The sequence below is a fragment of the Sapajus apella genome, unplaced genomic scaffold (genome assembly GCF_009761245.1).
Source record: "Sapajus apella isolate SASKATOON/1434 unplaced genomic scaffold, GSC_monkey_1.0 scaffold19, whole genome shotgun sequence".
In the NCBI taxonomy this organism is placed as follows: domain Eukaryota; kingdom Metazoa; phylum Chordata; class Mammalia; order Primates; family Cebidae; genus Sapajus; species Sapajus apella.
The window spans coordinates 25,768,908-25,790,935 of NW_022436959.1; the positions used below are offsets into that span (position 1 = coordinate 25,768,908).

At 37.6% G+C, this 22,028-nt stretch overlaps 1 protein-coding gene across 4 annotated transcripts in view; it reads left to right on the top strand.

Annotated features, from left to right (window-relative positions):
* THSD7A (thrombospondin type 1 domain containing 7A) overlaps positions 1-22,028 on the top strand; it is a 491,756-nt gene that overhangs the window by 418,698 nt on the left and 51,030 nt on the right. For all 4 annotated transcript variants that reach the window (XM_032286742.1, XM_032286743.1, XM_032286744.1 and 1 more), the window contains exons 14-17: positions 4,754-4,932; positions 7,592-7,597; positions 9,303-9,436; positions 17,212-17,365. In XM_032286742.1, the coding sequence (XP_032142633.1) occupies positions 4,754-4,932; positions 7,592-7,597; positions 9,303-9,436; positions 17,212-17,365 (473 nt within the window). The remainder of the gene's footprint in view (positions 1-4,753; positions 4,933-7,591; positions 7,598-9,302; positions 9,437-17,211; positions 17,366-22,028) is intronic.

Below are 22,028 nucleotides of genomic sequence, written 5' to 3' on the forward strand. Positions count from 1 at the left end.
GTTACTCTGTGAGGTAGTGACATGAAAGACCACCATGTGATTCTATTTTCAGTTACAATTACTGAGCTAAAAAAAAGGTGAGAGGTTCACTTTTGAGAGATATTTTGTAGTTTATCAAGGTGGAAGAATGCAGTTCTAAAAAAATTTGGTCATAATGCCATTGATTTGGAAAAAACTGTTACTTATGTAAAGAAAACAAATTATTACTGGCCATAAAATAAGAGGAGTTATTTTTTAGGCATCTCGTAGCTATAGGAAAAAGGGAATGGAATTTGAAATATATGTCAACTTCATGAAGGGGGCTTATTTCTCCACCTCAAAGCATAAGTAAACTCAAAAATGTAAGATTTAAGTAGATCACTGTAATCTATTTTAAAATTTCAGTAACGCTGCTGTGAAATACTCCTTTAGTTTTTGTTGGACTTTCCTCGGATCATTATCAATACTCCAAAAGTCATCTTGAGTATCAACAGTACATTAGAAACTTAGCACTGCCATCTTCTTTCTGTCTTCTATGTCTCACAACAAACAAAATCCCGACTCTGCCATGTCTGCTCTCCAGAAGATTATCTGGGATTCATCCCCACTTTCAAAACTTTTCATTGTATCTTAATCTTCATGCCAAATTTGTGATCCCATTTTTTAAAATTTATACTATATTTACAATGGATGATATAATGTACATACCATCTGATCAATCCATTTCTCTTCTAGGAGTACGTAAAACAGAAATGCATACATATGTCCATCAAAGACACATTCTAGAATATTCATAGCAGCAAAGTTAATAATGCCCCCATATTGAAAAGTACCTAAATGCTCACCAACAACAGAATGAATAAACCATAGTATGTTCACACAATAGAATGCTACACATCAACTAGATAAGCAGTCTTCAGCTATATGCACCAATACGAATGAAATGCACATCACAATGTAGAGTGAAAAGGCTAACACAAATGGATATACACTATATGAGTCTATTTACCTGAAATTTTTAAAAAGTGAAACAATTCTACACTGTGAGTAGTGAGGATAGTTGTTCCTCTTGTAAGAATGGGTAGTGGCTGAAAGGGAACACAGAGGAGGATTCTGGACTATTGATTTCATGGGTGTGTTCAATGAAATTTACATCTATAGAAAAATGCCCTTTTGTGTATGAAGACTACAATACGAACTTTAAAACAAATATCTTTGACAACTGTACAGGAGATACTACATAAAAAGATATGCCAGAAATCTATTTATCTTCCATTGTTTTGGTTCTGCCTGTTTCTTACAGTAACATTTCCTAACTTAAGTCCGTTACAGTCACATACACAAATGAGTAAAAGTAAAACTTGGAAGCCTGAATAAGTGCGATGGTTTGTGTTGTCAATAACTTGAGAGTGGTGGGGGCTTATGTTTTTAACATGTGTCTCAGATAATTTATGACTAGGCAAGGCTAGTAAATACTATATAGTAAATTAAATCGTATTTTAGCACTATTTCAATACAGGACAGTTTGAGCACAATCATGTAGATTAAATTTGCCATTTTGGTTTAAAAGTGGTCTCATTTTTCTAAATTAAAGAAATTGGCCAGGTGCAGAGGCTCAAGCCTGTAATCTCAGCGTTTTGGGAGGTTGAGTCTGGTGGATCACAAGGTCAGGAGTTTGAGACCAGTGTGGCCAACATGGTGAAACCCCATCTCTTCTAAAAATACAAAAAAATTAGCCAGGCGTGGTGGCACATGCCTGTGGTCCCAGCTACTTGGGAGGCTGCGGCAGGAGAATTGCTTGAACCCAGCAGGCAGAGATTTCAGTGAGCCAAGATCACACCACAGCATTCCATCCTGGGTGACAGCGTGAGACCCTATCTCAAAAAAAAAAAAAAAAAAAAAATTAATGTTTGTTGGTTCTTTCTTAAATCTTCCTACAACAAAAAGAATAAAATACTTAGGAATAAATATAACAAGTTTGAGACCTATACACTGAAAACTATAAAACATCATTTAAAGAAACTAAAGATCTATAAAAATGGAAATAAATTTGGTGTGTCTGAATTAAGAAGGCAGTACTTCCAAACTGAACAACAAATTTGACACAATCCCTATCAAAATTCTAGCTGCAATTTTTTTGCAGAAATTGACAATCTCATTCTAAAATGCATATAGAAATTTGACTCACAATAGCCAAACCTATCTTTAACAGGAAAAACAAAGTAGGAAGACTCACACATCCAGATTTCAATACTTGCTACAAAGTTATAGTCATGAAGACTGTGTAGTACTATCATGAGACTAGACAGAGATAAATGGAATAGAATTCACCGTTCAAAAATAATTACTTCCATTATGGTCAACTCATTTTCAACAAGGGTCCCAAAACAATTCAATTAGAAAAGAATCATTTTTTCAACAACTGAAGACATTTTAACTCAATAACCGCATGTAAAAGAATGAAATTAGGCCCCTACTTTTTATCATAAATAAAAATTGACTCAAAATGAAATACATACCTAAATATAAGAGCTAAAACTATAAAATTCTCATGAGAAAACACTACTGTAAACCTAGATGAACTTGGCTTAGGAAATGGGTTCCTAGATATAATACAGAAGCATTTAAAACCAAGGAAAAAGATAAAGTGGACTTCATTTACGTTTAAAACTTTTGTTCTTCAAAGAACACTAAAATTTTAAAAAGAGACTATAACAAGTGTGACAAGAATTTGTAGAAATTGGAACATGCATACGTATCTGGTAGAATATAAAGTGGTGCAGTCGTTTTGGAAAACAGTTTGACACTTCCTGAAAAAGTTAAATAGGAGTTACCATATGACTGAGCAATTTCATATATATTAGAGGGAATTGAACTATGCATAATATATATATTAAAGGAAATTGAAAATGTATGCCCACACAGAAGCTTGTAAACAGATGTTCATAGCACCATTATTCATGATAGACAAAAACTGAAAACAACTCAAATGTCCGTTAACTGATGAGTGGATAAACAAAATGTGAAATGTCCATACAGTGGAATATTATCCAATCATAGGAAGGACTGAGGTAATGATACATGCTATAACATAAATGAATCTTGAAAACATTGTACTGAGTGAAAGAAGCCAGCCAGGCATGGTGATTCACACCTGTAATCCGAATACTTTGGGAGGCCAAGGACCACTCGAGACTAGAAGTTCTAGACTAACCTGAGCAACACAGTAAGACCTCATCTCTATAAAAAAAATATAAAAATTAGCTTGGTGTGCACCCTTTGTCCCAGCCAAGCTACTGAAAAGGCTGAGGTAGAAGGATCTCTTGAGGACAGGAGGTCAAGGCTACAGTGAGCTATGATGACACCGCTGCCCTCCAGCCTGGGAGACAGTGTAAGACACCATCTTTAAAACAAAAAAGAAGAGAAGATCATATAATGTTTTATTTCACTTATATGGAATGTCTAGGTTAGGTAAATTCATAGATACAGAAAGTAGATTCATCATTGGCAGGGGATGAGGAAGGGGAAAATAGGAAGTGACTGCCGGTAACCATAGGGTTTATTTTTAGGGTAAAACACATGTTCTAAAATTAGATGGTGGTGTTGGTTGCACAACTTAGCAAACATACTGAAAACCAAAACGAGGTTATTTTTATGGCATATGAATTATATCTCCATAAATTCTTTAAAATATACCTGGAGTTGCCTAGTATCAACTGTTGACATTATAATCATTGTCAAAATTGAATCTCTGCTGTTGAGATAAAATGGGAAGGCACAGTGTTTACTTGTAGCAAGAACACCCTCTCTCCACATTCAGAGTAAAGAGTAACATTAGAGGACAACCGTGCATTTCATTCTTGACCAGAGGAATTTTGCTGTTTTCACATGTTTGCCTTGAGAATAATATTCTTTAATTGATATTATGAAATGGCAAGTTCATAGTTAAGAACTTCAAAGAAAACGTTCCCATTTCCCAAAACAAATCTGTGCACTATTAACTGAATTGGCTGGGTGATTTGACGGAATGACTACTGGATTAGACCTCAGGAAACTTTTCCCCATCTCTTACTGTGTAACCTTAGACTCAGTCAGTCATCGCTCTGCATTTGTTTTCTTAACTGGCTGCCAGAATATCAAGACTTGTACAATTCATATGTAAGATTTTCAGCAGAATCCAATGGATACAAGATATGAAGGTGCCTTGAAAGTGACAGCATGGTAAAATATGAGACATTACTTAACATCCTTCATTTTTCTTCAGAATTGCTTTTCAAAGAAGGAGAAACACAAGCTGCTAAGTTAAATGGTTCCTTTTGGGTATTAAATGAAAGGGACTGGGATTTTTTCCTTAAGAAAGCAGGTTGCATGGACTCAGAACACTGTACTTGTGTGACATTAACAGATAGGGTTTTATAGAAAACTTACAATTTTTTAATGTATCATTCTGTCAGCATGAGAATGATATGGCAGCAGACAGGTTATTGTCAATTAAATACGAGCTGTCAGAAAGTCAGAAATGTTGAAATATGGTGAGCATGAATCCTAAGCAGATCACGTGGCAGCTTCTCAGCTGTTATTTTAACAGAGTCGCTGTATGTATGTGTCATTTTCCTGCAGAATTTAATTTGAGTCCCTAACAACGGAGACACCTCTGCATTTGCATGCTGCTGTCAAGTCAGCCTTGGACCTTTTAAATGAGCTAGAATAGTGGGTGGTAGTGGGAGAGTGACAAGTGGAGGAGATGATTGTTGTCTCATTTTCCTCCACTCAGGTTACATTGAAGAGGCCTGCATCATCCCCTGCCCCTCAGACTGCAAGCTTAGTGAATGGTCCAACTGGTCGCGCTGCAGTAAGTCCTGTGGGAGTGGTGTGAAGGTTCGCTCTAAATGGCTGCGAGAAAAACCGTATAATGGAGGAAGGCCTTGCCCCAAACTGGACCATGTCAACCAGGTATTTTCTATCATTCAGAGTGTGAAGGTATTGTTTAGATTCACAATGATCTGATTTTTTTCTCCAAAATCAGAGGAAATAATAGCTATGGAATAAGAAATCTGACCCATTTTTACCAGTTAAATAATAAAAGAGTAAACAGTAGCTACTGAATAAGAAATCTGATCCATTTTTACCATTAGAATGCCTTAGGAAATGCATGTATGTTATTAAAATCCCAAATTAAACATAATCTCTGTATTCTCTGGAGATTCCATGCCCTGCAAGTATATGAGTATGTATATAATTCAATGGAGAGAACAATGACACCTATCTGTGAAATAATGTCAAGGTATTTAATCTGTCATAAAATTGTATCTTAACACGTAGGCCGAGACTATCTCATTCTTTTTTTTTTTTTTTTTTTTTTTTTTTTTTGAGACGGAGTTTCGCTCTTGTTACCCAGGCTGGAGTGCAATGGCACGATCTCGGCTCACCGCAACCTCCGCCTCCTGGGTTCAGGCAATTCTCCTGCCTCAGCCTCCCGAGTAGCTGGGACTACAGGCGTGCGCCACCGTGCCCAGCTAATTTTTGTATTTTAAGTAGAGACGGGGTTTCACCATGTTGACCAGGATGGTCTCGATCTCTTGACCTCGTGATCCACCCGCCTCAGCCTCCCAAAGTGCTGGGATTACAGGCGTGAGCCACCGCGCCCGGCCCCGACTATCTCATTCTTAAAGTTTCCCCAGACTGTCAGAAAAGACATCTCAATTACCAACTACTTAAATTAAGATCAAAGAAATAAAATGAATTTGGGTCTAAAATTAGGAAAAATATATACTGTTTGTTTAAATGTGTTTGATATAAAACAAATTGAGAAAAAGAAATACAAAGATGGCTTCAAAGTCACTGTAAGTATGCTGTCAGTTTAGTCATTGACCATTTTCAGTTTCATTTGCAACTCTGAATGATGCATTCTTTCTGACCTACTGTTACTAGTTGTTTTTCTGTTCTATTAGAGATGAATAGTAAAAGTCCTAATGGAGGAAGCGTGACTAATTTAAATGAAATGTAACATAATCAGACAGTTATGACCATGTTTTGCCTACATGTGAATTAACAAAGAATAATTTCATACATTATGTGTGGGTGTTAAGTTTCGTATTTGAATTTAAATCACAATCAAATGAATCAAGTCCTTAAAGACGTAGAGTTGTTTCATACATACATAGACTAATTTTAATCTTGAAACACACTGCTCACGGGTATACATACTTTCCTTCCCAGATTAACATAACTTTGTTCATAATAAAAGTACATTATAGAGAAAACAGAAAGATCTTTGGCATTAAGTAAATTAAGGTGACGGTCATGACGAATTAAATTCTATAAAAAGTACTCTAAAGAGTCTCGATTGTTGCCCAACTAAAGTTGCTGACTTTAGGTGCAAGGGAGGGTAAATAAGACACTCCCTTGCTGCCATCTACTGGTAGGTTAGCCTCCCTGTCACAGAGCATTTTGCATTTCTAAGATACTACGGAAATTTCCAAAGAAGAAAAATCAGTTCCACAACTCTGATTATATAACTGTAAAACAGAATAACTGAACTAAAATGTTCACAATACAAAAGCATATTTCTCTACAAATTTTGAAACTTTGAATATTCAGTAGCAAATGTAAATTTTAATAAATTATGTATGATTCACGATCCTAATAAAGAGAAATTCTACACATACTCATAGCTACTTTACTTTAGCCTGTATGTGTATACCCAGTCAGTATGCAATTAAAATCAGCTGTGTTTCCTCAGATTCTCCTTAAGGGTAAGTTTCCACAGGTTCAAGACCTTAGGCCAAGTTGTCTTTGCTATTCCTGGTGTTTATTCCTAGCCATTTCTCTGTCACTCTCCAACACTGATACATTCTGATGCAGTTTGATAGTGGTGTTGTGACTTAGTATCGGTTTACTGAGGGTTTATTGAGACATTAACAAAATCAAATCTAAAACTAAAAAATTTTTGAACATTTGAGCATAAATATTTTATAAAAAATAGAAACTTCTGTGAATTTGTGAATTAATAAGATACTTAGGGAAAATAAAGATGTGTAGTTTTGTGTTAATGTTGAAAATTATAAGTCACATAGAGGTTTACTACAATTATACATTCCTCAGTAAAATAATCAGAAGCCCCTTGGCTTGAAAATGGTCTCTGAGTTTCCATTTTTCTAACTGAGGAAGGAAGTCCTCAAATCCTCATTTTCTACAAAACATATAAATTGATTAAGGTAAATCAATGGGTAGATCAATCTATAAATATACTGATAGACAGTAGTCCACTGACAAGTTGGATTACAAGTTATTTGTATCATATATCAATTCCCCATGCTATGTATTTTGAGGTCAACTCAGTTTTCTAAGATTTCTTCATCTTACCCATCTAATTTTCTCATTGTGCTATTCACAATACTAATTTGTGCACCTTACTTTTCAACAACAATAAGTAGTTATATATTATTTCCTCATACATAAGAAAAACATTCTAATATTTTACCAAAAAAGTAGGTTTTACGTATAAGTAATAATACTTGAAACTTACCAAGAGTTCTTCTCATCACAAACTGACGTTTTCACCTGTCTTGTTTTTCTCCCGTTTCATCACTCCTGTTGAACATCACTGCAGGCACAGGTAAGAACTCTTAAACCTCATGGTTCTTGATAGAATGTGTCTATTAAAAAAATTCTGATTTCTGAGAATGCATTTCTCTTCTTGCCTTGTCTTGTATGTTTTACAGGGAGGAAATACCACATTTTCCATTAAAGATTTTTTGTCTGTACCTGTTTCCTTTTTATTTTCTAGAATAGTTACCTGTGTTCCTTCATTTTCATATCCTTCATTGTAATATCAAAAACTGAGATGAACAAGAGTTGGGGAGAAAAAGTTTTATTCCACTTACCTTGACAGGCAGTGGCACCCATTATTGATGGTCGTGCGCTCTTCAGAGGGAGAAGGAAACGGTGCAAGTAGACTGAAAATGGGTGGGTTGGAGATTGTTCTGAAGTGATTGGTATTCACTTCAATACACGAGATTAAATAAAAGCCGTCAAAAGATTAGAAAGAACTGCATTTTCTCCTTTAGGTTTTCTCTTCATCATGAGTTGTAGGGTAGTGTTTTATCCTGTGCTATTTAGTTCTGTTTTAATACACCACCTAAGTGTGAATGTAATCAACCTATGGCAATCATTGTAGAATTTGACTCCACCAATGCATTTATTATTCCTATTTAAAACAAGTCCACTTTATTCATTTTACTTGGGTTTTTAGTTCACTAAAATTGGCACAAAAGAATGGATCCAAAGGGCTATTTAAATCTATCTTTTCTAGAATTTATTTCATAAAACATTTTTATGCTGTAGTTTCTCTCTCTTTCTCTCTGTCTCCGTCTCGCTCTCTCTCTGGGTGTGTGAGTGTGTGTGTGTATGTGTGTGTGTGTGTGTATGTGTGTGAGTAAAATAAGAAATAGAGTTGGAGTTATCGTAGATTAGAAAAATACTTTCAAAGAATTTAATGGTTGAGTCAGCTTGGTTGCTCTTGATTAAGTGCCAGTTATTTCCTTTATTTAGTCATTCTTCTCATTGAAAAAAGAATATAGTTGGTTCATTATACTAAAAACCCTGAAAACAAGCACACCACCCCAAATGTGGGACTAAAAGCCTTTATGGACACTGGAACAGAGACAATTGGCTTTGTTTCATGTGGCCCTTGCTGCTTAGGGTTGCAGACCAGACTCTGCTTCTAAGCCTTAAATGACTGAGGATTAGTGTTAAGATGGCTTTATTTCATATTATCTTTTTAATTTAGTTTCTCATATGATACACACCAAAAAAATGTAAACTCTCATCATTATATATATTTATCTGGAAAATAGGCCAAATTATATTTATTTGGAAAAAAGCTATGTTTGTATACTTATTTAGTTCATCAAGTCACCTTCCATTCATTCATTCAGCAAATCCCTGTTGAGTGCCTAACATGTAAGCACCCTGGGCTAGTACTGAAGACACACAAAAGTGTAAATGAGACAGACAGTCCAGAAAATTACAATACAGTGTGTTAAGGGTCAGCACAGGAAAATATGTAACATCTAATGTGATCCAGTGGATCAGATTTAGACCTGCAATGTCATAGTAGAGCAACAGATTACAACATGTTTAGCCCTGTCCTCTACTGCTAGAACTTTTGCGTTCTCTCTATTGCTACCTTAGAATAATAAGCAATAAAGGAGGGGAATGAAAGTAGCTTAGCTGTGAAATGATTGTTGTTATGGTGTGGAAGTCCTCCCACTCCCTCTTATCAGATTCCCTGAGATTGCTGAGAACCATGTGTGTTTCAGGTGTATGAGGTTGTTCCATGTCACAGCGACTGCAACCAGTACCTGTGGGTCACAGAGCCCTGGAGCATCTGCAAGGTGACCTTTGTGAATATGCGGGAGAACTGTGGAGAGGGCGTGCAAACCCGAAAAGTGAGGTAAGGCAAAGCCTAATTACACAGAGAGGCAAGACACAAAACCATCTCCCAATTGCACACGTGCCGAAATGACTGTTCAGTCCTCCCCAGGATTGCGGATAAAATAGTGGTTTTGCTTTTAGGGAATCTGCGCTCATGGAAAACTAAGTCGATCTGCTTCACGCAGCAGTTCATTACATTCTGGCCTTCTGATTTAGAAATCTTCACTTCAAATACCCTTAAAGACAAGGAACAGCACATTCAATCTGAACTAATGCAAATTTTCAACCCCAATAACTTTTTTGCTTAAAGGCCAGATATATTTCCAAGGTCATTTTTTAAATAATCTGTTTTAAACTCTTGCTCTTGTGTATCAAATGGCTAACTGAATATTCTCCTCTTATCCAGGGAACTTTCTCTGAAACCTCCCAGCTGGTTCCTGCCTGTCACTTGTTCTTCCGTAGCTGCAGTGTTCAATAGAATAGCCACTAGCCACACTAGCTCAATTTAAATTTAAACACATTTAGATTAAATTAATTTTGAAATGCCTCTCCCTAGTCATGCTAGCCATACTTCAGTGCTCCATAGCCACCTGTGGACAGCACAAACATAATATTTTTGTCATGGCAGAAAGTTCCACTGGACAGGGCTGTTCTGTAACACCCCATATACCCCTCACTGTGTTGAAAAGACACATTTTCATGTCTATCCTCTTAATAAAACTTTATAATTTCTTAAAACAAAGACCCCATCATATTCATAGGATTTCCCTACTGCCTAACACAACATTGATACTCACTAAATTTTCCATACAGCATCTATCACGTGACGCTTAAGGGCTCTAGAACTCTGTGAAAACAAGTACATGAGATTTCATCACCTCCATTTTACAGATTCTATTCCCAAGTACTAAATAACATACCGAGAACTCCCATCTAGTAAAGTGGCAGCATTGGCATTCAAACCCAACTCTCCTGTCACTCTTTTTAAAAACACTGGTTTCTTTTAACACTTCTCAGTGATGCCCAGAAAGACAAACGTGAAACTCCACAACCATGTTATGAAGAAGTTCATTCTTACCCATAACGTAAACTTTCATGCGTTTTAGATTGACAATTTTTAATATACTTCAGTTAGAAAGCAGAACAAGTTACTATTTGTTTTACCATATAAAACTTTTGCATATATACTTATGTATAACTTTGTTTCTAATAAAAAGTTTTCTATTTCTTTTCTCAAAAGCACATCGAACTCTCTAGTTATTTCTTTCAGCATCATAATATAGGTGGACTGGGAATAGGGAAGGAGGAGGGAGGTAATGAGTAGATAGAGACACAGAAAAAACAAGAGATTCTGTTTTCCACTATTCTCCTTTCAAAGTAATTTTTTCTTCAAAATTAAAAAATATTACATTAAGAATTTGGTCAGGTTGGTTGTTTAGTTAGTAAAAAACAAAACAAAACAAAAAAACTACAGTAAAAGAACTACTGGGTTGTTTTTTACAGCCTTTCCTATCTGTGGACATGTTACTTTTTTTTTTTTTTTTTTTTTTTTTGAGACGGAGTTTCACTCGTTACCCAGGCTGGAGTGCAATGGCGCAATCTCGGCTCACCGCAACCTCCGCCTCCTGGGTTCAGGCAATTCTCCTGCCTCAGCCTCCTGACTTTTTTTTTTTTTTTTGCTTTGTAAATAGATATTCTCATCATTTCCAAACACATTCTAAGCAAAGTAACTTTTCAGATCAATTTAGTTTTTCAGTAAACAACTTCAATGCAAATAGAGAAAAGAGGTCAGTATTGATTGCGATCTCTAATCATGTAATGATGTTCCTCTTTGTTACTGATTGAGTAGTACACCTCCCGTACATTATCCTCTGCTAATGAAGGTCAAAATGTCCTGCTTCAATGCAAGCGCTGGGTGACATTCAGGATAGATGGGTCTATAAAGAAGCAGGTTTAAATTTATTCAGTTACACTCCTCCTCTTTAAGTTTGCCACGGCCTATCAAGGAGTGGTGGTAGAAGTGGTTTGCCTTAGTAGGGAGGGATTTTTTGTCATGACTTTTTTTAGAATTGCCAGTACCTGGTGATAATAGAAAGCAGACAGATCTAGTTATTACTGCTTTTCAAATATATGCAGAAAATACACATTAACACACCTGTGATGGGCCTCTGACTCCACCGTTTACCTGCAACTTGGTTCTACACCATGAATCTCTAATACAGGTCAGTTTCTCACAGCATAATTCTTGCTCCTTAGAAAGGAGAAAGGCCAAGAATTTGAAGAAAGCAAAGGAATTTAAAGCGCTTTCCTTTGTGCTCAAAACTTGATCCAAATATTTATTCTGTATTCTAGGGTGATTATAAAAATTTGTAATACAAAGTAACACAAATAAAGCCTATAAGTAGTCTAAATACCACAATAGAAACTTTATTTGATGATTTACTAAATGTAATTTTATTTAATTTTTTAACATCAAATACAATGTTTGCTTGCATTTAAGATAATTTTAGTCTCTGTATGTCAATGAAGGGTTTACATTTTATATGAGAAAACTTTCAGCCTAGGACTTCTTTGTGTATTTTTTTTTTCTCTTAATTTTTTTTTTAAATTATACCTTAAGTTCTGGGGCACATGTGCAGATCATGCACGTTTGTTACTTAGGTATACACGTGCCATAGTGGTGGTTTGCTGCATCCATCGCCCCCTCATCTACATTAGGTATATCTCCTAATGCTATCCGTCTCCGATCCCTCCACCTGCTGCTGTTCTTCCCCCAGTCCTCCACCCCCCAAGCCCCAGTGTGTGACGTTCCCCTCTCTGTGTCCATGTGTTCTCATTGTTGAACACCCACTTTGAGTGAGAACATGCAGTGTTTGGTGTTCTGTTCCTGTGTTAGTTTGCTGAGAATGATGGTTTCCAGTTTCATCCACGTCCCTGCAAAGGACATGAACTCATCCTTTTTTATGGCTGCACAGTATTCCATAGAGGATGTGTACCACATTTTGTTGATCCAGTCTATCATTGATGGGGATTTGGGTTGGTTCCAAGTCTTTGCTATCGTAAACAGTGCCGCAGTAAATGTACATGTGCATGTGTCTTCATAGTAGAATGATTTATAATCCTTTGTGTATATACCCAGTAATGGGATTGCTGTGTTTAATGGTATTTCTATTTCTATATCCTTGAGGAATTACTACAGTGTCTTCCACAATGGTTGACTTAGTTTACACTCCCACCAACAGTATAAAAGCATTCCTATTTCTCCATATCCTCTCCAGCATCTGTTATTTCCTGATTTTTAATGATCGCCATACTAAGTGGCATGAGGTGGTATCTCAATGCGGTTTTGATTTGCAGTTCTCTAATGACCAGTGATAATGAGCTTTTTTTTTCATATGTTTATTGGCTGCATAAACGTCTTCTTTTGAAAAGTGTCTGTTCATATCCTTTGCCCACTTTTTGATGGGGTTATTTGTTTTTTTCTTGCACATTTGTTTAAGTTCTCCATAGATTCTGGATAGTAGCCTTCACACTAGGAGATTTTTAGCAGTTGTGGCACATTGAAGCTGTGGAATTTAAATGCAGGCATTAAAATATGTCTTAGAAAAATAGTTACAAGAAGATGTTCATAATATACTGTAGATTTTTTAAATGGTAGAAATAGTCTGTAAAGTTTGCTTCTATTTTGTAAAATGAAAATATACATTTAAAGTAATATTCTATTAATATCTGTTAAGAGTAGGCTATCTCTGATGAAATAAGGGAAAGTTTTATTACTTCTGATTTCTTAAAAGGAATATATCACTTGTATAACAAAACATAAAAAGAAGAGAGATGTATTAATCTGTTCTCACAGTACTATACAGAACTACCTAAGACTGGGTAATTTATAAAGAAAAGAGGTTTGGCCAGGTGTGGTGGCTCATGCCTATAATCCCAGCACTTTGGGAGGGTGAGGTGGATGGATCACGAGGTCAAGAGATTGAGACCATCCTGGCTAACATGGTGAAAACCTGTCTCTACTAAAAATAAAAAAATTAGCTGAGTGTGGTGGCATGAGACTGTAGTCCCAGCTACTCAGGAGGCTGAAGCAGGACAATCACTTGAACCCAGGAGTCGGAGGTTGCACTGAGCCGAGATCATGCCACTGCACTCCAGCCTGGGCAACAGAGAGAGATTCTGTCTCATAAATAAATATAAAAATAGTGACAAATCTCAAAAACTCACTATCATGAGAATAGCAAAGGAAAAATCTGCCCTATGATCCAATCACTTTTCATCAGGTCCTTCCCTCAACTTTGGGAATTACAATTTAACATGAGATTTGGGTGGGGATACAGAGCCAAACCATATCATTCTACCTTGGCCCCTCTCAAATCTCACCTACTCCTCACATTTCAAAACACAATCATGCCTCCCAGCAGTCCCCCAAAGCCTTAACTCATTCTAGCATTAACTCCAAAGTCCAAATCCAAAATCTTATCTGAGACAAGGCAAGTCCCTTCTGCCTATGAACCTGTAAATCAAAAACAAGTTAGTTACTTCCAAGATACAGTTCTCCCATTCCATATGTGAGAAATTGGCCAAAACAAAGAGGCTACAGACCCCATGCAAGTCCAAAACCCAGCAGATAAGTCATTAAATTTTAAAGCCCCACAATTATCTCCTTTGACTCCATGTTTCACATCCAGGTCACAATGACACAAGGGCAGGGGTTCCAAAGGCTTTGGGCAGCTTGACCTCTGTGCCTCTGCAGGGTATGGTCCCCAAGGCTGTTTTCATGGGCTGGCATTTAGTGTCTGTAGCTTTCCCAGGTGCACAGTGCAAGCTGTCAGTGGATCTCTCATTCTTAGGTCTGGAAGATGGTGGCCCTACTTCCACAGCTTCACTAGGCAGTGCCGCAGTGGGGATTCTATGGAGGGGATCCAACCCCACAATTCCACCTCACACTGGCCTAGTACTGAAGGCTCCACTCTGCAGCAGACTTCTGCTAGGACATCCAGTCCATTTCCATACATCCTCTAAAATCCAGGTGGGGACTCCCAAGCCTGAACTCCTTCTTGCCTTCTGTGCACCCATAGGGCCAATGCCATGTAGAAGCCACAAAGGCTTGGGAGCTGCACCCTCTAAACCAACAACCTGAACTGTACATTGGCTCCTTTTTGCCATGGCTGGAGCTGGAGAGGCTGAGTTGCAGGGTGCCATGTCCTGAGGCTGCACAGAGCAGTGGAGCCATGAGCCTGTCCCAGAAAACCAATTTTCCCTCCTAGGCCTCTGGGCCTGTGATGGGAGTGGCCGCCATGAAGATGTCTGAAACATCTTGGGGGCATTTTCCCCATTGTCTTGGCTACTGACACTTGGCTCTTCTTTACTTATGCAAATTTCTGCATCTGGCTTGAATTCCTTCCCAGAAAATGGGGTTTTCTTTTCTACCACATGGCTGGGCTGCGAATTTTCTAAACTTTTATGCTCTACTTCCCTTTGAAATATAAGTTCCAGTTTGGGGTCATTTCTCTGTTTATGCAAATGAGTGTACACTTTTAGAAGCAACCAGGTCACATCTTGAATGCTTTGCTGCTTAGAAATTTCTTCCACCAAATACCCTAAATTATCTCTCTCAAGTTTAAATTCCACAGATCTCTAGAGTACAGGCACAATGCCACCCATCTCTTTGCTGAAGTATAGCAAAAGTGAGCTTTACTCCACTTTCCAGTAAGTTCCTCATCTCCATCTGAGAACACCTCAGCCTGGATTTTACCATCCATATTTCTACCAGCATTTTGGTCACAATCATTCATCAAGTCTTCAGGAAGGTCCAAACTTTCCCTCATCTTCCTGTCTTCTTCTGATCCCTCCAAACCGTTCCAACCTCTGCCCATTACCCAGTTCCATAGCTGTTTTCGCTTTTTCAGGTATCTTTGTGGCAATGCCTCACTTCTCTTGTGCCAATTTTCTGTATTGATTTTCACACTGCTATTAAAGAACTACCCAAGATGGGGTAATTTGTAAAGAAAAGAGGTTTAATTAGCTCATGGTTCTGTGGATTGTATAGGCTTCTGTTTCTGGGGAGGCATCAGGAGACTTACAATCATGGCATAAGGGCAAAGGGAAGGCAAGCACATCTTCTCATGGTGGCAAGAGAGAGGAGGAGCAAAGGGGGAAGGGCTGCACACGTTTAAACCATCAGATCTCATGATAACTCTCTCACTGTCGTGAGAACAGCAAGGGGAACATCTGTCCCCATGATCTAGTGATCTCAGTGTTGGAGGCCCCTCCTCCAACACTGAGAATTCCAATTCAACATGAGATTTGGGTGGAGACACAGATCCAAATCATATCAAGAGAAATCTTTGAAAATATTTATGTACATAACTGCTGAATAGAGTGTTAGAGATCTGTTCTTAACTCTGGATCAATAGGTAATTCTACAAGTTAATCCTTATATATAGTGACAGTATCTACTGCAAGTGTAATCTATTCTTAGGACTAAATCCAACCTTTAAGCACTGAAATGCCATCTGCAACATGTTGTCTCTAACCTGCTGTCAACAGAACATTTTTTAAATGATATTGAAGGTAGAACGTTTTCCTGGGAAACTAAAATTATCCTAAAAATATTCCTAATTTGATTTATTCTTTCAACAATGAAATTGTATCAATGTCTAATTTGCATATTTTTGTGATTGCTTTTTACATATTTATCCAGCACATGGGTAATTTTTTCAGGCTATAAGTCCGATTAAGACATGACCAACAGCACAGAGAAAAGTTGGGATTCCAGGTATCAGTGGCAATAGAATTCAACTGATATTTTGAAACATTACACTAGGTTTGAGAAACTGGGGAGTCAAGCCTTCCTTTTCATCTCCTCAAATGCAGTTCTCTTCCTAAATCTATTAAGGTAGCTGACCTTTTCCAAGTTATACATGAAAGATAAAGGGTTTTCTCTCCTACTGTAATACTTAAAATTGCCCAGAGAGATTATTTACTATGGTAAGAGTGAAGTCTCATACTAGCCACATTAATAAGATTCCCAAAAGATGAATAAAGAGGCCTTCCTGACTGCTTACAAGAGAATAAAATGGAACACAAACTAACAATTTTTTTAAGTAGTAGAAAAATCCAAATAACCAAATTTAGAGAACCTGTGCTATACCAATTATAATTGTCTTTTTGCTTGTCACTTTAAGAGTCACAGCAGAAGGGAGGCTAAAATTACTTCTAAGATGGCAAAACAAATTGATAAATGCCTCTAGTTATTTTCAAAAACACTTAAAAGAAATTGCCCACTTAGAGATTTCAGTGTGCCTGGTCTTTCATCACATATGAATCAACTAATTCTACCTTCTCTGTGGAATCCATCATTTTCTTGGGAAGAATAAATGTATTATATTCCCAATTGTAAGCTCTCTATGAAGTTCTTTGAAGAATTCCTCAGTACTTTCTGCTTCATACGTGTATAAATAACCCTCTTCTTTCAGGGGAAGCTCACCTAACATGCAGAGTTTACATATCCACAGTGGCTCTTTTATTCAAAGACTCATGAATGCAGACATACATTTTTGAATCATGCAGAAGCACTACAGATAATTAGGAAAGGCGAAGATCCTGTTAAGTTTTCATTTTTGGAGAATTTTACTTATTAGATAACAAAGCTTCCTACTCCCCACCCCCATAACAATGTCTTAAGGAGAACCATCTGTCCTGTGGGTTGGTCATTATTCTAACTGTCGTGTTTTCTTCTCTTCTAGAAAATATATGTATTTTCTAGAATCTGTTTATGTTCTTTTCTAGATGCATGCAGAATACAGCAGATGGCCCTTCTGAACATGTAGAGGATTACCTCTGTGACCCAGAAGAGATGCCTCTGGGCTCTAGAGAGTGCAAATTACCATGCCCCGAGGACTGTGTGATATCTGAATGGGGTCCGTGGACCCGATGTGTATTGGTGAGATGATTAGTCTTTTTATTAATGTAGAGTTTATTTAATTCCTTGCCACTGAAGGTTTAAAACATTATTTTTAAAATATAATAATTTCAATGTAGAATCTAGTTTTGGGCCATATTTACCAAAGCAAGGTGTTTTCTCAGCCACTTCATTCTACAACTGTGCATTTAAAGTCTGTAATCTTTCCTCTCACACTAGAATAGCGCCACTTCTTGCAAGCCTTACTCAACTCATCATCCTAACCCAGCACAAAAGGCCTTCAGTTTGCCTGAAAAATACACAGCATGTTAAAAACTACCGTGGTGATAATGATTCCCTCCAGGTAAACGGGAAAATGAATGAAGTAAAGGTACTTTAATGGTGTCAGGTTATTGTCATCCATTGCTTTTTGCCCAATACCTTTTATTTAAATGGTAGGAATAATCTCTCACACAGTGGGAACACAGCAGCAGGGGTATTAACACTAAAAAGCAAGAGATCCTGGGTAAGAAGCTAAGTAGAAAGAAGAAAGCTATGCATCAGTGAATCTCTCTTTACACACTGGCTCTGTGTCTTTGGGCCTGGAAAGCCAGCTGAGAGTTTCAAATCACACAAAGCTTCTATGTTTCAACAGCCAGTAGGGGCTCATCCACGAGACTCTGGGAAGAGAGTCATTTGAAACAGAACTGGCTGCTTACATAGGACATTTGGCTTACCCATGGGCACCTCTGTAAAACTGTACATTTCAAAAACAGCATCAAAAGCATGAGAAAAATAACTAATATGGAATTATTTTATCGAAATACAATATAAACCAGTTTCAAAGAAGAGTTTATGGTGCATATTTTCCAAATAGAAACTGATACTCCATTTCAGTGTTAAAGATACTGATTGGCAGAAAACTGATATAGCAGGAGTAAAACAAAAATGGCATTTGACTGGAAGGCAAGTTAAATTGTAATAAAGAATCAACTGTTTCACAAGGGTATATAATTGATTTTCTGTTCTAATTTCATAGCATCAGATTTGAAGTTCCATCAAGTCACTGGGCTGCATGCTACATTGTCTAACTACGTTTATAATAGTGAGAATTTTTACTGTCAGGTAATATAAAAAGATTTCATTTTTATACAGTAGGAAATATAGAACCAGCCCTCTTCTTAAACTTATTAATAGGGGTTCTAATAAAAGGAACCAGTAAACTGGAACTTTGTCCATTAGGTTTCTGTATTAAATGACCAGGATAATCATCTTAGAAGAATGATGGAGACTCTATTATATATATAAGAGTTGGTGAAGCATATTTGGTGTTCCTGAGAGTTTGCCAATAGGAATGTTTGGATAAGAATAAAACTCATTGAGGTGAATAGACTGTGCTTCCCAGGCTTTATATTTCTTTAAAGAAAAACCTTAGAAAAATTAAATTTAACAGAGTTTAGTTGAGCAAAGAACCATTCAGAAATTGAGCAGCCTCCCAAACCAGAACAGGTTCAGAGAGACTTTGGCACTGCCATGTGGCTGAAAAAGTTTCTTGGGCAGAAGAATATATAAGTGACCTACAGAAAATGATGTACAGAAGACAAAAGTGAGGTTCAGAAACAGCTAGACTGGTTACAGCTCGACATGTGTGACAAACAAAATGAGTGAGGCAGAAGTTCCAATCAATCGAGGTTTAATAAACCAGCTCTAGGACACATCTGGGAAAAAGCAACGAGGTTTTCTGAAGAGGTGTTCAGGAGGTTTTATGTTTATACGTTCCCTTAAGTGTGGGGAGGCAGGTAGGAAGAGAGGCAGGTAGGCATTACGGCGAATAGTTATATTCCTGTGAGACATTAGTTAATGCCTAGTAAACCTACATTTTACATAAGATAAGGGGAATGTTTAAAGAGAAAAGAGGAATAGAGGAAGAATCAATTATGCAGACATCTCCGGGTAGATGGAAGAATGACTGATCTCCTCTTGTTTTTGTTCTGAACCTGGGAAAATAAGCTTGCAATTCATAGTGTCAGTGGGGAATCAGACTTCAGCTTTAAGAGTTAGACTATAGACCTAAAGTTACAGTTGATATGCTCTTTTTTTTGTGGTAGGCCATAAAGGAATTTACCTGTGAATGTTCTATGGGAGAGTCATCCACAGATGCCTCAGGCCTTTTACCTTTCCATGGCCATCTGGCATAATGCTAGCAATAGCTATTCATTTGGAAGAGAGTGTTGCAAGATGGCCTCCAGGTTTACCCTTTTCTTTTGCATAGGAAGTCTGAGATCCTGAGATATTTTTACAATTTTTCTTTATATTTGTCATACTTGATCATGATTTGAACAATGGGCTACATCTGTCTGAAACTTGGTGATTGCACAAGAGCAGGTTATAATCTGTTTACACATCCGAATAGGGTACAGTTAACTATGTATGAAGAAATCTTTAGGATGAACATAAATTATGTAAGGAGGCAATGTTAGCCTAAATTTAATTTGACATATTTTACCTTTAACTCACCTTGTTTCTTCTCAAGCCTTCATTAAACAGATACAGATTAAGCTTTTACTGGCTATCAGGAACTGTGTTAGGTAGGGAGAATATACAGATATCTAAAACGTAAGTCTTCTCCTAGTGTACTGTAGAAAGGAACAAGACCTTTATGTAATACACATTATATCAAGACAGTGTTATTCCAGTGGTGTGATCAAAGTGCAAGGAGGGGAGGAGGAAGCAATTATTTTAGGCCTTAAAAAGTCCAAGGAGGTGGGCCGGGTGCGGTGGCTCATGCCTGTAATCCCAGCAGTTTGGGAGGCCAAGGCAGGTGGATCACGAGGTCAACAGATTGAGACCACCCTGGCCAACATGGTGAAATACCGTCTCTACTAAAAATATAAAAATTAGCTGGGCATGGTGGCATGAACCTGTAGTCCCAGCTACTCGGGATGCTGAGGCAGGAGAATTGCTTGAACCCAGGAGGCAGATGTTGAAGTGAGCCGAGATCGCACCACTGCACTCCAGCTTGGTGACAGAGCGAGACTCCGTCTCAAAAAAAAAAAAAAAAAAAAAAAAAAAAATCCAAGGGGGCTTGCTCCTGGTTTCTTCCTGTCCTTAGAAGCCAATTGTTTTCAGAAGACTGTACCAGTAGACGAATGGCAAGCCAGTCTTTTTAGATTGTTGTCAACTGAAGACTGACACAGTCATAAATTTGGAAAGGAGAACTTTACATGTCATAAAGGGTTGTGGCCTGCAAGGTGGCCACTCTGACAGCTGCCAGCCAGAAGCTCAAAACAGACACTTCTATGGAATGGCAAAGGGAACAATAATTTGTGTTGAGCAGGGTGGCCAAATATACATATTTAATAAGTTATATGAGGAGTCATGAATATTTATAAACAGAGAAAAGTATGCATGTTCGATCGAGCTTTATGCCCCTCTTATGTGTCCCATGTACCAAAAATGGTGGCATTAGCATGATCCAAGTGTGAGTTTTCAGTGCTCTAATGTCAAAAGGTGAAAGGTCACAGAAACCCTGACTGTACATCCTCCATGGACTGTCCAGAACAACTCCATGATCAGTGGTTTCCTATTAGGAAGAAATGCTGGTTGGTTATTTTGTTGCAAACATAAAAGGGAGAAGTAGGATCAGGCTGTAACCACCCAAGGGGTTCTTCCTGCCTGCTGCACAAAGGCCAGGGTATTACAGTAAAGAAAGAGTTTAATAGACATGAGGCCAACCATGCCACATGGAAGATGGAGTTAGTACTCAAATCAGTCTCATGTAAAGCTCCTAGGTAGGGGTTTTTCAAAGGCAGTTTGGGGGAAGGGGTGGGGCTGCCAGGTAATGGGTGCTTGATTGGCTGGGGCAGAAATGAAATCACAGGTGGTCAAAGCTGAATTCCTGTGGGCTGAGTTCTTCAGTGTGGGGCCACAGGAACTGGGTTGGCAGGTCCAGGTAGAGCCCTGGGTGTTACCCATGCAAAAAACCTGAAAGGACATCTCAAAAGGCCAATCAACGATAGTGGTATTGTCTGCAGGAGTTGCTAGGAGTCATTTATGTCTACACCTTAGCAGAATTCAGATCCCTCTCCTCTCCCAGCCTGATGGCCTTTCAGTAGCTTTACAAAGGCATTTGAGTTTGCAGAAAGGCCTGTTATCATTTAAACTATACACTAAATATATCTTGAAGTTAGTTCAGCCCCCAAACCCAGGAATAATTAAGGAAAGAGCAAGATGAGTGTGGGTTAGAGCAGATCTCTTTTACTGCAATAATTTTCTTACTGTTGTAATTTTTGCAAAGGCAGTTTCAAGACAATTGGTTGATGAGGTATGGAGTGCATTTTTCCAAAGGTCTGGTTTCTGTATAACCCTCAAGGAAGAAAGCCTAAATGCCAAGAACTCAGTTTTCAAGGTTTCTCTGTGGTCCCTATGGCCAAGAGGGGGTCCATTTGGTCAGCTGCAGGGCTTAGAACTTTTTTTTTTCAATTCTAAATTAATAATTAAAATTAGAATTTAGAATTGTTTTTGTGCATTTATATGTGTGCATCAGGAAAAGAAAACTTACTAAGACCTAGTCATTTAAAGTTATTCTTAAAATGTCATTTTTTAAGGTCCAAAAGACTATACATAATCCACAAACATATAATTATATAACTATATAATAACATACATAGAACTTGATATAATTCGCATTCTGTAATAATTAATA